The following is a 16,504-nucleotide window of genomic DNA, read 5'->3' on the forward strand; positions in this document are numbered from 1 at the left end:
AACAGAAAAATTGCGTTGATTGTTGACAACTGCCCCACCATTCGGTAATTTCGAGACTTACAAGTGTGAAGCTTGTTTTCTTCTCCCAAATATCTCTTCTAAACTGCAGTAACCAACAGACCAAAGCATTATCAAGAATTTGAAAATGCACTACCGAAGGTGCATACTCAGAGCCAAACCAAAGTATTTCCATGCCCTGAGCAGAAACATTTTTCAGAGCTCTGTTACTAAGGATATTTATATTTCTTGCCTCATTGTTCTGTTTTTGGCACTCTTTAAAGAAGAGTGCCCCAGGCAAGGGCTCTACTAGCCCATGCCTTAATCCAGCACTATGCATACTGAAAAAAAAAATTATACTGAGAATAGAAACCAACCAACCTATAGAATCTATGGCAAAAGCGTTTTAGCAAATGCTAAAACGCTAATTAACAGAGATGAGAGAGAACTACTACAAGACATTAAGCAATTTTGGGAAGAGTTCCAAGCCATGTTTGATCAGTGGAGAAATTGTTCTTGACGAATTTTTAGGAGTTGATAATGATGTCATAGTAGTTGAATATCCGAGTGACTCCAACATTTTGGAGCATATTTAAAGAACTGGACAATATCGACGATGAGTTGAGTGAAAATGAGGGCAATATTAAACCTACCAAACAAGAAATGTTGGCAGTATTTGAAACTTTGCGTCGAGACCCTCAGTGGGAAGGAAATGTAACAGAAAGTGTAAAAAAATGAACATGTTTTATGAACGGTGTACAGTAGAATTCAACATACAACAAAAAATAACCAAATATTTTACGACACAATTCTTAAAAGTGTACTAATATATTGTCCACATCATGAAAGTAGTCATTTTTTAATATGTATGTATTAACAAATTAATTTGGTGAAGGTAAAGAAAGCCAACACAAGAACCACTGGAAACTTTTAGTGGTCAAACACGTTTCCCAATACCACAGCTTCACCCTGCATTCTCAGTAAACAAAGTGTGTTATCGGTAATGGCAGTAGAAGTCAATAACAATGTATTGATTAATTTTTTCCCATTATTAAAAGCAGATTATTGGAGTTCACGAGTGTAATGCCTTCACAGCAGAAATTTACTTACGGGTACACCCTCCTGACTGCCTCAGTCTTAGGGTGTTTATCCCCCCCCTTCCCGCTGTTTTAACCTGATAGGAAAACAACTTCTACTGCAACTAATGATAACATGCACCATCTGTAGAAGTCATTTTCGTATCGGGTTAAAAACAGTGAGAAAGGGAATAAACACCCCATAAGACTGAGGCAGTCTGGAGGGTGTACTCAAAAGTAAATTTCGGCCTACTCGTGAACTCCGATAATCTGCTTTTAATAAGAATAAAAAACTAATCAATACATCGTTATCGACTTCTACTGCCACTACCAATAATACGCACCATCTGTTTACTGAGAATGCAGGGAGAAGCTGTGGTACCGGGAAACACTTTTGACTGGTAAAAGTTTCTTGTGGTTCTTGTGTTGGCTTTCTTTACCTTAGCTACTAATTCTTTTAAAATGTTAGAAAATTTATTCATTCCCACTTATTTCTGATTTATTTCCCATCTTTTACTATATTTCTGAATTTACAGTATTTCTCATTGCTGAAAATGTCTTTCTTCATAACGAAATTTCGGTTTAACGAATTTTTTCAAGGGAACGATCAATTTTGTTATAAAGAGATCCAACTATATTTAACTTCTTGTAAATTTTATTTCAAAATGAAAGCAGAAGATACTGCATAATCATCTGGAGAATATTGGTGAGGAAGGACACAGGAGGTGATTTATAAAATTAAAAAATTAACAGAATTTTAAAAAAGAAATACCATATTATCAGCATAAGACTAAAAGTTATTTTAAAAAATTTCTATTATTCATAATTTACTGTATTTTACTTGAAATCTTGTACTCAAATTTTGTTTTCATATCAATATTTTCGTTTCCTTTACATTATAATATCATTTAAATTAGCACATCTTGCTGGACTGGATAAATTCTTCTTTTTATGAATTAAGATGTCAAAATATTTGAATATAAATCACAGTAGTACTGCTCTGTGCATATAATCACATTGTGCAGTTTGGACTATCCTTCTTGCCTATTTGTCCGAAATGAAATTGTTTATTTTCAATTTTATGGCATCGTAAATGGAAAGAAAGCATTCAATATAACATATGATCACGTTTTTAATGTCAAACATTGAATTACTGTAACTTACAAAAATGTAAAACAAAATTATTTTATTTACAAATTACTGACTGAAGTTAGTCCCAGATGCAGACCACCTATTTGTAAACTCAACTAACGTTCTTTAGTTATAAAATGCAATAAACAAAAAATGCATCTATCTGTGCATTAGATACTCACACTAGCATCTAAGATTACACTCTGAAAACCAAGAGTGTAACTAGGAATTTTGACACTCATGGTCAACTATTCAGAAATGCATTTAGTTTTCATAAAAATAATTAAATTGTATTAAATTATTATCCATGAGATGGTATTTTATTAAAAAATGTTTATAATAATTGAGTCAGATAACAATTCGCCATATTTTTAGAATAACTGCATTTATAATTTACTTTATCATTACTCCATGTTTATGCCCTAGATTTAATTATGTCATCCACTAGGACTATGTATAAGTATAGTGTGAAAGCATCAGTAATACAGAGCCAAATCTGAATGAACAGAATATTAACAAAGGGCATCGTTTTAAGTTATCTCATATTGTGAATACCTTCACAGCGAGTTGCCATGATATTGCACTACTTCGAATAAGTAACTCGTCACCTGAGGAGAAGACTAATCTTACTTATTCTCAGATGGATACCACCGCCCAGACGGCACAGTTTCAGGGCTATTTTGTATATGTGTGGGATAATAACTCGACTATCCACTTGTCCTTATTAGACTTAGAAAAGCAAAAAGGTAGAGGGAAAGTAATAGTAGGAGTGGAAGAGGAAAAGAAACGGTGTAGAAGAATGAAAGGGACAGTAACTCCAACTCACACCGCTCAAAAACTCAAACTCCTTGAATAGGCAACGCTTCCCCAGTGAAGAAGGCTGTTGTTACCTATTCTTGGAAACTCCGGACATCATCAGGCTCCCCCTGGTGCAGTTTCAGGGCTATTTTGTATATGTGTGGGATAATAACTCGACTATCCACTTGTCCTTATTAGACTTAGAAAAGCAAAAAGATAGAGGGAAAGTAATAGTAGGAGTGGAAGAGGAAAAGAACCGGTGTAGAAGAATGAAGGGACAGTAACTCCTTCAACTCACACCACTCAAAAGCTCAAACTCCTTGAATAGGCAACGCTTCCTCAGTGGAGAAGACTGTTACCTATTCTTGTAAACTCTGGAAATCATCGGGCGCCTCCGTAGCCAGGTGGGAAGGAGCAGCAGTGCGTAGCACACGCTTCTTGATTAGACCGGGGTTCGAGCCCGTCACCACCAAATACGGAGGATGCGGAAAGGTCAGAGAATGACCACCGCATATCCCGGAGCAATATGGCCTTAGTTGCTAATGCTCCTAAAATCCAAATACCAAAAAAAAAAAACCTGGAAATCATCAGGCTCCCCCTGTGCCTTTTCAGGGCTATTTGGCCCTTCTTAGGTAGGTTACCTGAGTGATGCAATGATGGCAAAACAGTTATGAAGTAATAACTCCACAACAATATGAGAGGTGCCTGGTGGTGTATATGTATTTAGATGATAAAGCATTTAGGGCGGAAACGGTGCCATCTGGGTGGTGGTAATCCATCTGAGAATAAGTAACATTAGTCTTCTCCTCAGGTGAAGAATTACTTATTCAAAGTAGTACAATATCATGGCAACTCGTTGCAAAGGTATTCACAATATGAAGATATAACTTAAAACGATGCAGCTTTGCTAATATTCTGTTCATTCAGATTTGGCTATGTATTATTGATGCTTTCGCACTATACTTATACATAGTCTAGACTTTTCTATAGCTTGAGGCTTACACCCTAAACACCGAAGGAGGGCCAAATAGCCCTGAAACGTCACCAGGGGGAGCCAGGATGATGATGATGATGTCCGGAGTTTCCAAGAATAGGTGACAACAGCCTTCTCCACTGGGGAAGTGTTGCCTATTTGAGGAATTTGAGTGGTGCGAGTTGAAGGAGTTACTGTCCCTTTCATTCTTCTACACTGTTTCTTTTCCTCTTCCACTCCTACTATTACTTTCCCTCTACCTTTTTGCTTTTCTAAGTCTAATAGGGACAAGTGGATAGTCGAGTTATTATCCCACACATATACAAATAGCCCTGAAACAGTGCTGTCTGGGTGGTGGTATCCATCTGAGAATACGTAACATTAATCTTCTCAGGTGAAGAATTACTTATTCGAAGTAGTGCAATATCATGGCAACTCGTTGTGAAGGTATTCACAATATGAGATATAACTTAAACCGATGCCGCTTTGCTAATATTCTGTTCATTCAGATTTGGCTATGTATTATTGATGCTTTCACACTATACTTATACATAGTGTAGACTTTTCCATAGCTTGAGGCTTACGCCCTAAAAGCTTTATAGTCTAAATACATCATCCACTAAGATAAACCAGTGCCTGTAGGCGGAGCCACACTCGCCGTATTACAGATAGCCTCTGTTGAAAATTTTGTACTAAGAACGCTAATTTCGCAGAGTAGTTATATTATTATAATTAATTATATTAAAGTATCATCCATGAGATGGTATTTTATTAAATAAAATGTTTATAATACTAGTCTGTGACTAATTAACGGGAATGGGCATAATGTGCCGTCTTCTACCTGGCAATTCAATTTTTATTATTCCAGCAGCACACGCCTAAAAAAAAAAAAAAATGGCCCTTTGTAAATGCATGCAATATAATCGATTCGTTGTAACTTCTCAATTTTTTCTATGAAGTTATCCAAAGCCATGTTATCTTTGCAACGGCCAACTACAAAAGCTTCTTCCAGGTGTATACGGTTAAAGTCAGTGATGTGTCGAGGCAATAAAGAGGCCGTTTCCCTCCCCAAAAAAACCTTACTAAGGTTCGGGGGGGGGTCGATCCTTCATTCTTACCCCCATTTCCCTTTTGACACCACTGGCGACAGTAATAAATAATACTGAATAAGAGCAACAGTGCATTTTCCATATTCTACACAGACTTTAAACAAAAACTGCCGTTTAAGATTCTATAACAGAACTATTTACATGATCTCCTTTATGGTTTTCGTAATTTCGCACTTTTTGCGATTTTAGTATTAATCAGGACAAATGATGCAAGGAAGCAAACTTATTCCTACATCAATAAAATGAAAAAAATAATTCCTAAGAGTAACAATCCAATTTCGTTTTGAACTTAGTCTATCTCTCTGACTACAACTTATTCCAATGATCAACACACTTTCTGAAGGTGAACTTCATGAGATCTTTATCTTCTGTTGCTTACCAAAATTGTACGTCTCCTTTACAGTCGTAACTAGGTATTATTGCGACCGTAGAAAAATAATCGTTGCACCCCATAAATAAACACTATTGAATGAATATATCGTGTAATAACGAAAAATGTGTAGTGCTCATTCATTTTTCGGGATCTCAAAGTTTAAGTACAAGTAGCAATAAATTAATATATCTTCTTAGGGCAAGTTTAACCCAAGCACAGTACTAAGTACTGTAGGTTCTAATACCTCTCGTGTTTGGGGTTTACATTAAAAAAAAAAAAAGTGATCTGTCCTATTTACGGTTCTCATTCTAATTTTATCTGCGAATGTGAAAATATCTCCCTCATTCATTCTGCTTATTTCCTTAAGGTCCTTAAACACCTATCAGGTCACCTTTGATGTGTCTATCTCCAGGCTCTGCCAGTCCATCATCTACAACATTTGTCATAGGGACAATCCTTTGTACCAACTAATCTGGTTGCCATTCTTTGTACCGTCTCTGGAAAGATGCCTCTTTTATGTGAGGTCTGAATATTGTATTCAGGTCTGGAGACCTCGCCTAAATAAAACAATGACGAGACTCCAAATTAAGTTTCATTGTGGTTTCATAAAGGAAATAATTGCATCCTTCTTCTGCTGGCAAATGTCCTTTTGATCATTGATAGCATACCCCTAAGCAGAGGCGTAGTTAGGACCATAATCTGCCACGCTGGTCAAGTGCGGGTTGGCAGATCGACCGTATTTAGCAGTCAGGGGCTTGAACCCCGGTCTACTCAAAGAGCGTGTGCTATTTGCATTCCCGCTCCCGATCACTCTTACCCATTGATCTTTGCAATACCGAGCTAGCTTAGCGATGGGGGGGGGGGGTTGATTGGTTGGTTTGGTTTAGCGTTTAATGGCGCATTGGCAACTGTGGCCATAATACACCAAGTCAAGATGGGAGGGGGGGGGTAGTTTCCTGATTTTAAACCAGCGCCAAAGGGGAGGAACTCTTTTCCTAATAAACTGCTTAGGGTTTCCCCATACCACTGGTTTTAAATTGGAAATCAAAATTACACAAGCACTGCGAAGCAGTAGGAAGAGCTAATAAAGGAATAATTTAATACAAAATAAAATGTCCGATTTCTCCTTATTATTTATTGAAATAGAATCAACAAACCTGACAAATTATGATGCTGATGTATTCGCAAAGACAAAGGCCAGAGGAAAAAAAAAAAAAAAAAGTTTTAGTTTTATTTAGAGTATTGATGAGAAATACCTTATTTTCGATTTGAATGTTATTTATTATTGTATTAAGTTATTATTTCTATTATCTGAGATTTTTTTTTTTTACTTTTGTGATCATTACCTGATATAAGTGTATGTGTGTGTTATCAATTATGATATTAAAAAGTTTCTCTTGTATTGAATTTTTTTTTATCTAAAATACCCAAAACATGCCCCTCACACGTAAAATACTCCTCCCGAGGTGATTTTGAGCCTCAGGCCTCTAAAGGTCTAAATTTGGCTCTAGTTTCAGACTGTAGTTCAAAGACTATCATATGATATTATCATTGTTCTAAATAATAGGCGAAGGCAAACAGATACCAACAGTCACAAAACAGTTTTGCATTGACCTTGAAATCGGTGACAGGCAGTAAGTTAGTAAAGTGGTTGATATTTGGCCAGGGCAAAGAATGCCTGGTTGTATTACAGTAACGCATCTCATAATAACAAGGCCATAGTATACAGGTTTTTATGCAGAGAGCCATAACTAAAATAAGGTTAATATTTTCAGATTTAATAACAAAGATTAGGCTTTATCATAACACAAAAAAATTGACTTGTTCTATTTACAGTGGCAGTAAACTATTTCAGTGCAGTTATCTATTGTAGTTATACTTACTCCAATCATGCGTATCCTGCGACTCTCTTCATTTGGAATTGACATCACACATACTGCCGAGATGACCAGCAGATTAAAAGCTGCTGAACCAACGATGGTTCCAGGGCCAAGCTCTCCAGCATGAAACCTTAAAATATATACATAATATTAGTTTATATTTTGTTTTCTACAAAAATGAATAAATGACAACGATTGACTTGGGTTATTCATCTGGAATTTGAACTTTGGCAGCTGTTCGGATTTTTTTCAAGACGACTGAAAGGAATGCATACATTAACAATTCACATACTGTACGAAGTGTGACCAAGAAGTTTAGGGACTGAACTAATATTTTGGAAATTGTAGCAGCCATTCGGATGACCCTCGTGGGTCATCCGAATACAATTGGTATAATCACCGATTTCCCCCTCCTACCCCCACACCGGGTGGAAAAGGTTAGAGTTTGAAACCCGTCAATGATAGGAGGAATTTATGGGTTTTTTTTTTTTTTTTTTTTAATAATGTGCTGAGTTAGTCGGTCTCAGGTGAGAATAGCACGGTTCCTCTCCCCTCCTCCAGAAACTCGGTTTTTTCGTCAGCAAACAGACCACGCAATTTACAAACATTATATACGGCGCAAGTTGCTGACGTGTCTAAAACCCTACAACTAACCAACCCATTCGGATGAACCCTTTCTCTTGAAGTACTTGACACTGTACACACCAATTCCAACGTTTCTGCAACTTCTGAAAACATTACTGATAGGCTTATTTTGGAATTGTTAATAGTTCCTGCGTCGTTACAAATCCGTAACTTTTAAAGGGAGCTTTAAGCTAGGGAAACAAAAAGAATCACAAGAAGCTAAATCTACTGTGTTACACTGTAGTGGTACATAACTCTAAAATTACTCTCATAAATAAGTATAATGCTATGTTTGTGCACTATTATGTGTGTTATTGAGTTGTTTATGGCCCCTTTGCTACCAGAAAGCAGTGATCACTACAAGGTTATTTTTCAGTACCCGTATATGGCCCATCTAATCCCATATCCAGCATCCATACAGACCAGAGCAAGTCCTATGGATGCCGACAGTTCCCTACTATCTTCTATAGTAGGAGGTGGCAAGTGAGTGCATTGAACCATTAAGGCTAGTTATGAGAGCATCACTGGACTCAAGAGAGATTCCGTTGGATTGGTGTAAATTGGAACATAAAAGCGGTTCTAGGAGTGCAACAGGAAATTACCGACCGGCCAGAATAAATTCAGTAGTAGGGAAAATCATGGAGGCAATGATCGAGGGTTGAATTCAGGATCATTTAAATGGAAATGGAATTCTGTAGGATACACAGCATGGTTTTGTAAAGGGAAAATAATATTTAACAAATCTGGTCAGCCATTTTGACAGGTCATTCGTGAGCTGGATTTAGAGAATGATGATTTCGATATTGTTTATTTAGATATCAGCAAAGCATTTGACTCAGTCCCACATGAGCGGTTAATTTATAAGTTGGAGCAGGCTGGAATCATAGGAAAAATCCTTAGATGGATAGCACGATGGCCTGAGGGCACCAGGCAGGGGGGGTTGTGATAAATGGTTATTCCTCAGACTGGGTTAATGTAAGAAGCGGGGATCCTCAAGGATCAATATTGGGACCAATAATCAATATTTAGTTGATTTGTTTTTGATTATCTTAAATGACATCTATGAACGGATATAGGCTGCGATGGCTAAACTTGCAGATGATGTAAAGATCAGTAGAGTAGCTAATGATCGCCGCCAAGCAGAACTTCTTCAGAGTGACCTAGATAGACTACCGGGATAGTCAGAAAAGTGACAGCTATGCTTTAATTCAGCAAAATGAAAGGTCTTACATTCACAAGGTCTTATAATCTTGGCCCCGGGTGCCAAGCGAATTCGAGGTCAAGCGATTTTTTCTGCGAAAACAGAGTGCTCATCAAAAGCGATTAAAGTTTTTTCTAATTTCCTACGTTTCTATTAGCTTTATTTCTATATTGTTCTACACTTAAAAGCCACAAGTTAGAACAGAGAAAGGAAACTCACCTTTCTTTATTTATCCATATATTTCTATTTCCACTAACGAACTAACACTTTAACCGCTTGGCCTCCTAGCGGCACTGCTCCTGCCTCCCCGTGGCGGGGCCGGAAATCTTGGCAAGCAAGTCCACTTGCCAAGGGCTAAAAGGAGCAAACATGGCAAACACAGACCATCAGCAGGATATTGAGAACGAAAATCCAAAGAGACAAAAGACTGATCGGATGGAGCAACCTTGCCCATCGTTCTTAATTATCCACTCTCTTACTAGTCAGCCCATTAATAAATTGTCTCCGTTTGTCATACAAAAACATCTGGAGGGTATTGCAGGATCTCCCAAGATGGTGAAGAGACTGCAATCAGGAGACTTACTAGTAGAAACCACCAACCACAGACATTCTGAGAAGCTGTTACAACTGACAAGTTTTGCTGGAATTCCAGTTAAAATATCCCCGCACACAACCTTAAATTCATCTAAGGGTGTGATATCCAGTTGGGACTTATTAAACGTTACTGAGGAAGAAATAACCCAAGAGCTGCAGGGACAACACGTAATTGAAGCAAGACGAATAATGATCAAAAAAGATAATGTACTTACACCTACAAGAAACATTATTCTCACCTTCAATACACCCAACTTACCCTCCTCTGTAAAAGCAGGTTATTTACTTTGCCGAATCCGGCCTTACATTCCAAACCCTTTAAGGTGTTACAAATGTCAGAAGTATGGCCACTCACAAACTGTATGCAGAGGAGTTCCTGTCTGCCCTAATTGTGGTTCTGCAGATCACATACAAAGTAACTGTACAGCTACAAAAATGACCTGCCCAAATTGCAAAGGTGACCATCCTGCATATTCCAAGACATGCGAAAAGTGGAAAACCGAGAAAAAAATAGTAAAATACAAGGTTGAGAACAAAGTAAGTTACCCAGAAGCGAGAAAATTAGTTGCTCCAACTATAACCAAAAATATGACCTATGCCAATGCTGTGAAAAAATATCAGACCGTCTCCACTCAAACTGATGTAACAGTTCCCACTAACAAATCAATTTCTGATTGGGCTAGAAATGTTCTTTCTAAGCAACAATCCAAGTTCTCTGACCAAGCCAATAATACTCCTCTGACAATACCAGCGGCCTCACCTACTCCGGTCATAGATACCATATCTCATAGTTCAAACGCAAATGTAGTAAAAAATTTTCAGGACACAACCATGGACACAGATGGCACATCCATACAGGATGATCCCCCTCTAGAAATCCATGCAGAAGAAGAAATGGACACAGGTCGACCAGTTTTCTCTAAAAAAGATAAAACTAAATTAGAGCGTCATAAGCCAGTAACCTTCAAAAAACAGTCAGATACAGCTCCTTCAATAAACCACAAATAATGCCTTGTATTTTACAATGGAACTGCAGAGGCTTTCGTTGCAACACAGATGATATCCGTGATCTAATTAGCCGATATTCTCCAGTTGCCCTTTGTCTTCAGGAAACTTACCTAACCTCGCAAATTTCTCCTTCAATAAAAAACTATTGTCTTTATCGAAGAGATCGTAACACAGCAAATGCTGCCCATGGTGGTGTAGCAATCCTGATAAACTCAAAGATCCCAACTAAACATATTCCACTTCAAACTGAAATAGAAGCTGTTGCTGTTCATATAACTCTGAATATTTCAATAACAGTTGTTTCAATATACCTACCACCAAACCATGCTTATTGTTTAAAAGATCTTGAAGATCTATTCCTACAGATACCTCCACCTCTCTGTATATTAGGGGATTTTAATGGGCACCACCCCTTATGGGGCGATCCTAAACTAGACACACGTGGTCGACTCGTTGAAAGCTTTCTAGAGTCACAAAACCTCACCTTACTCAATACTGGTACGCACACTCACATACAACTCCCAACTGGACACACCTCAGCAATAGATCTCTCAATTTGTTCTCCAATACTCTTTCCAACCATAGAGTGGTACGTTTTAAATGATCCAATGGGCAGTGACCACCTTCCAATCATATGCAATGTTTTAATGTCACAGACTCCATCAAACAAGCTCCGCAGGAAATGGAAATTTGTTCGCGCAAACTGGGCAAAATTTCGATCATCAATCTCTCTTGACGAGGAAAAAATCCAGCTCCAAAATATTGATAATGTAACAGACTACATCACATCACATCTCCTAAAAGTGGCCAAGGACACAATACCATTATCAAACCCCCCTGATCGCAAGCATTATAATTATTGGTGGAATGATGAGTGCACAAAAGCAAAGAAAGCAAAAATCAAAGCCTGGAATTTATTTCGGCGATGTCCAACCACAACCAATCTCATTAATTATAAGAAGCTAAGAGCAAAAGCACGATTTGTACAAAAGCAAGCTAAGAAAGAATCCTGGACCCGTTTTGCATCGACCTTTAACAGAAACACTGATCCGAAAACTATATGGAAGAAAATTAGACAGTTATCTGGTAAGTTTCCTACTATACCATCTCCAATCCTCTCCTGGAAAGGGCAAGATCTATCCAATTCCTTAGACATTGCTAATGCTTTGGGCAATACTTTTGCTGAAATATCAGCGGCATCAGCATATCCTACATCATTCCAACGAATTAAAAACACTAGAGAAAAGCATGCCATAAAATTTCAAACCGCATGTACTCTTCCATATAACAAACCTATGCAATACTTTGAACTTCTGCATGCCATTAGAACAGCCCACAATGGTGCAGCCGGGCCAGATGGGATTTATTATGTCATGCTTCAACATCTCGATGACAAAGCTTTAAGACTGCTTCTGGTTTTTTACAATCGTATATTTTTAGAAAACGTTTTTCCAAATTCTTGGCACCACTCTACTGTTTTGGCATTCCTAAAACCTGGGAAAGATCCAACTAACCCCTATAGCTATAGACCGATCTCTCTCTCAAGCTGCCTGAGCAAAATCCTTGAAAAAATTGTCCACCGAAGACTCGTATGGATCATTGAGTCACAACATCTAATGAGCCATAACCAATATGGCTTTCGTAAAAATAGGTCATGCTTAGATCTTATGGTCAAGGCTGAATTCGCCATTCGAAATGCCTTTGTTAAACGGGAACATCTTGTAATGGTTTCAATAGATATCGAGAAGGCTTTTGACACTACCTGGCGGCATGGCATACTTAGTGATCTTTACTCTCTTGGTTTGCGAGGCAACCTTCCTATTTTTGTTCAGAACTTCCTACGTACTAGATCGTTTCAAGTTCAGTACCAAGATGCCCTTTCCAAAACGTTTATACAGGAAGAAGGAGTGCCACAGGGATCAGTACTGAGTGCCACTTTGTTTGCTCTTAGAATAGATTCCATCATCAATCAGCTTCCAAATACAGTTGAGACCTACCTTTATGCAGATGATCTTTCCATCTCCTGCCATTCCCAAAATATGAGGTCTATTGAACGGCAGCTCCAGATATCACTTAATAAAATTCAACAGTGGGCCAGCCTCAACGGATATCGACTCTCGCAGCAGAAAACAGTTGCCATCCATTTTTGTAGACAGCGCAAACTTCATCTGGATCCTGAACTTCAAATTTATAATGTCTCCATCCCGGTCACTAATAGCATCAGATTTCTAGGATTAACATTTGATAATAAGTTAAATTTTATAGACCACATTAAAAATGTACGTACTTCCTGTCTAAAAAAGTTAAATATACTCAGAGCTTTATCCTCCCAAACATGGGGCGCAGATCGTACATCTCTGCTTCGGCTGTACCGGGCATTAATCAGATCCCGTCTTGATTATGGAGCTCCCATCTATGATTCAGCCAGATTGAGTGCATTGCGTTGGCTTGATCCAATTCAACACAGTGCCTTGAGACTTTCACTCGGTGCTTTCAGAACATCACCAGCACATAGTCTCTACATTGATGCCCATGAACCCCCACTAACTTTACGTAGGAAAACACTGTTATTGAACTATGCTGTCAAGATACAAAGCTGTGCCATGCATCCGACTCAGTCATACCTGTTCAATCCACCATTAGAAAACCTTTTCAGAAATAAACCAAGCGTAGTAAAGCCAGCTGGTCTTCGCTTTCTTGAACTGATGCAAATTTGGAATGTTCCCATCCTTTCTGTGCAACAGACAACAACTTGTCCTCAACCACCATGGGTTCCACCACCTATACCGACCTGTGACACCTACCTCTCTCAATGGGGTAAGAACATTTTACAAACATCAAATAACTTCACGAAGCTCACATTCAAAGATACTTTGACTTCTCTCCAATTTATACAGACGGCTCTAAATCTAATTCAAACGTTGGAGCAGCTGCAGTGTTTCCAAATACCGTTATTTCAGCATCCTTGCCATCTGAATTCAGTATCTTCTCAGCTGAATTATATGCTATCAAACTAGCTTTACAGAATCTCTCTTCTGACTGTGCTTTAAAATCTGTTATTTATACTGATTCCCTCAGCTCAATTTTGGCTTTATGTAACCCCTTAGATAAAGTACACCCTGTTCTAGATGAAATAAAAAGCATATTACTACAAATTGAAGAACGCAATCAACTGGTCACCTTCTGCTGGATTCCAGCTCATTCTGGCATTTTGGGCAACGAACTGGCTGATAAAGCCGCAAAAAATCCAACTAGCTTCGACTTAACTGATATTCCTGTTCCGCCATCAGATTATGCATTAATCATTCAGGCTGCAAGCCTGTCAAAATGGACAGCAATATGGCACTCTCAAATTAATAATAAACTCTTTCAATTTAAACATGATCCAAAAATTTGGCGCTCCAGTGTCCGCACATCAAGACGAGAAGAGGTAGTCCTTTCAAGGGTAAGAATAGGCCATACTTATCTGACCCACCTATATTTACTCACAGGGAATGTCCCGCCACAGTGTCCACTTTGTAATATAAATCTGAGTATTAAACACATTCTCATTGACTGCCCTTACTATGAACAAGACAGAACTTCAACCCTGCTATCACTGGTTAATCTTCGTAGACCAATAACTTTAGAGAATCTCATTGGAGATGATGCAGATATTTCCGAATTTTTCAACTTCATAAAGCAAACAGGACTTTTTAATCAATTCTGAATTTATGAAACTTTTTCATCTCTTTTTTATAATAAATGAATAGGCGCATTATGGCCAAAGTAGCCTATGCGCCATCAAACCTCCATATCAACAACAACAACAAATCTTATAATCTTGTTGGAGTTGAACTAAAGTCAGTAGTGGAAGAACGGGATTTGGGAGTTACGATACGGTCAGACATGAAGTTGTCCGAGAATTGTAGACAGGTTGCAATGTTGCATGGTGTCCTATCGATGATTTATCGAACATTTGCTAGTAGAGATAAGGACGTCATAATGGGTTGGTCACTCACACACTAGTCAGACTTTTGTGGATTTATTGGATGATTGTTTTCTGCAGCAGCATGTTCGAGAGGCAACCAGAGAAAGTAACACTCTTGATCTGGTTATCAGCAGTGATCATTCGTGTATTAAGAATTTGCAGATAAAGGAACCACTAGGTGGCAGTGATCACAGTGTGCTGAAGTGGGATTTACTCAAAGAGGTAACTACCGTCAGGGGTAAAGGAAAGGGTTTTTGCTTCCGTAAAGGTGAGTACAGTGGTCTCAGACAGTTTTTAAATTCTGTACAGTGGGATCAACTGACGATGTTACAAACAGTAAATTCTAAGTGGGAAGCATTGAAAGAATTAATCGTGGAAGCTACTAGACTTTATATACCGATTAAGAAATATCGTTCAAGGTTTAGGCCTAAATGGTTATCAAATGAACTAATGAGACTCGTGACAGAGAAGAAAAATGCATGGGATGCATATAAATTATCAGGTGACGCAGAAGCCTGTGGCAGATATAAGCTAGTCTGTAATCAGGTCACAAAGGAGGTTCGGCAGGCGAAGGCGGATTACGAGAAATCTTTGGCAAAAGATGCTAAGAAAAACAGCAAGGATTTCTTTACTTATATAAACGCTAAAAGGAAGGGGATGAATATGATTGGTCCATTTGACATCGATGGTTCGACTGTTGATGATCCTGCTCAGATAGCAAACAAACTGAATGAGTATTTTGCATCTACATTCACACGTGAGGAATTATTACAATTTGAAAATGGAAGAAGGTTATCAAATTGTAGCAGTGTGCTTAATGATTTTGTAATAACTGAGAGCAAAGTGGAGGAGAAATTGTTGAAGTTAAACATAAGAAAGGCACCTGGGGTGGATGGGATCTATCCAGTTATTTTAAAGGAGGCGGCAAAGCAACTAAGCAAACCCTTAGCCATAATTATGAGAGCATCCTTGGACTCAGGGGAGGTTCCCACGGACTGGAGATGTGCAAATGGGTCCCCAATTCACAAAGGTGGATCGAAGGGTGACACGAATAATTACAGACCAGTTAGTTTAACTTCTGTTCCGGGTAAAATAATGGAGTCGCTGGTTAAAGATGCATTGCAGGATCATCTAGACAAGACTGCAGCAATAATTCAAACACAGCATGGGTTTGTTAAGGGAAAGTCTTGTCTGACAAATTTGATTGGTTATTATGATGTGGTCACAAAGGAACTGGATGCAAAAAATAATTTTGATATCATATACTTGGATTTCAGGAAAGCTTTTGACACTGTTGCGCATGGAAGACTACTGTACAAATTGGAGCAGAATGGTATTAAGGGTAAGTTGCTACAATGGATAAAAGGATGGTTAAGTGGGAGAAGACAGAGGGTGGTAATCAATGGGTGCTGCTCTTCGTGGACTAATGTTATTAGTGGAGTCCCACAGGGTTCGGTGTTGGGTCCATTGTTGTTTTGTGTATTTATCAATGATATTGATGAAGGTATATCAGGCTTAATGTCGAAGTTTGCAGATGACACAAAGGTTGGCAGGGTTGTTAATGACAGTAATGGCAGTGTGCTACTGCAACAGGATCTAGATAATTTGGGCAGATGGGCTAAGAAGTGGCAACTGAAGTTCAACCTTGACAAATGCAAAGTACTGCATATGGGTAGAAGTAACCCCAGAGAAACGTACCAACTGTGTGGTACTACACTTAAGGTGGTAGAAAATGAAAAAGACCTGGGAGTAATTGTGCAGTCAGATATG

General features: G+C 38.4%; 1 protein-coding gene across 1 annotated transcript in view; it reads right to left on the reverse strand.

The window, feature by feature from the left end:
• LOC150084050 (sodium/calcium exchanger 2-like) overlaps positions 1–16,504 on the reverse strand; it is an 89,675-nt gene that overhangs the window by 40,742 nt on the left and 32,429 nt on the right. The window contains exon 3 of the mRNA XM_090375873.1: positions 7,341–7,467. Within this exon, the coding sequence (XP_090231999.1) occupies positions 7,341–7,467 (127 nt within the window). The remainder of the gene's footprint in view (positions 1–7,340; positions 7,468–16,504) is intronic.

This window comes from Mastigoproctus giganteus, chromosome 6 (assembly GCF_048544385.1).
Source record: "Mastigoproctus giganteus isolate SK-2022 chromosome 6, ASM4854438v1, whole genome shotgun sequence".
NCBI classification, from domain to species: domain Eukaryota; kingdom Metazoa; phylum Arthropoda; class Arachnida; order Uropygi; family Thelyphonidae; genus Mastigoproctus; species Mastigoproctus giganteus.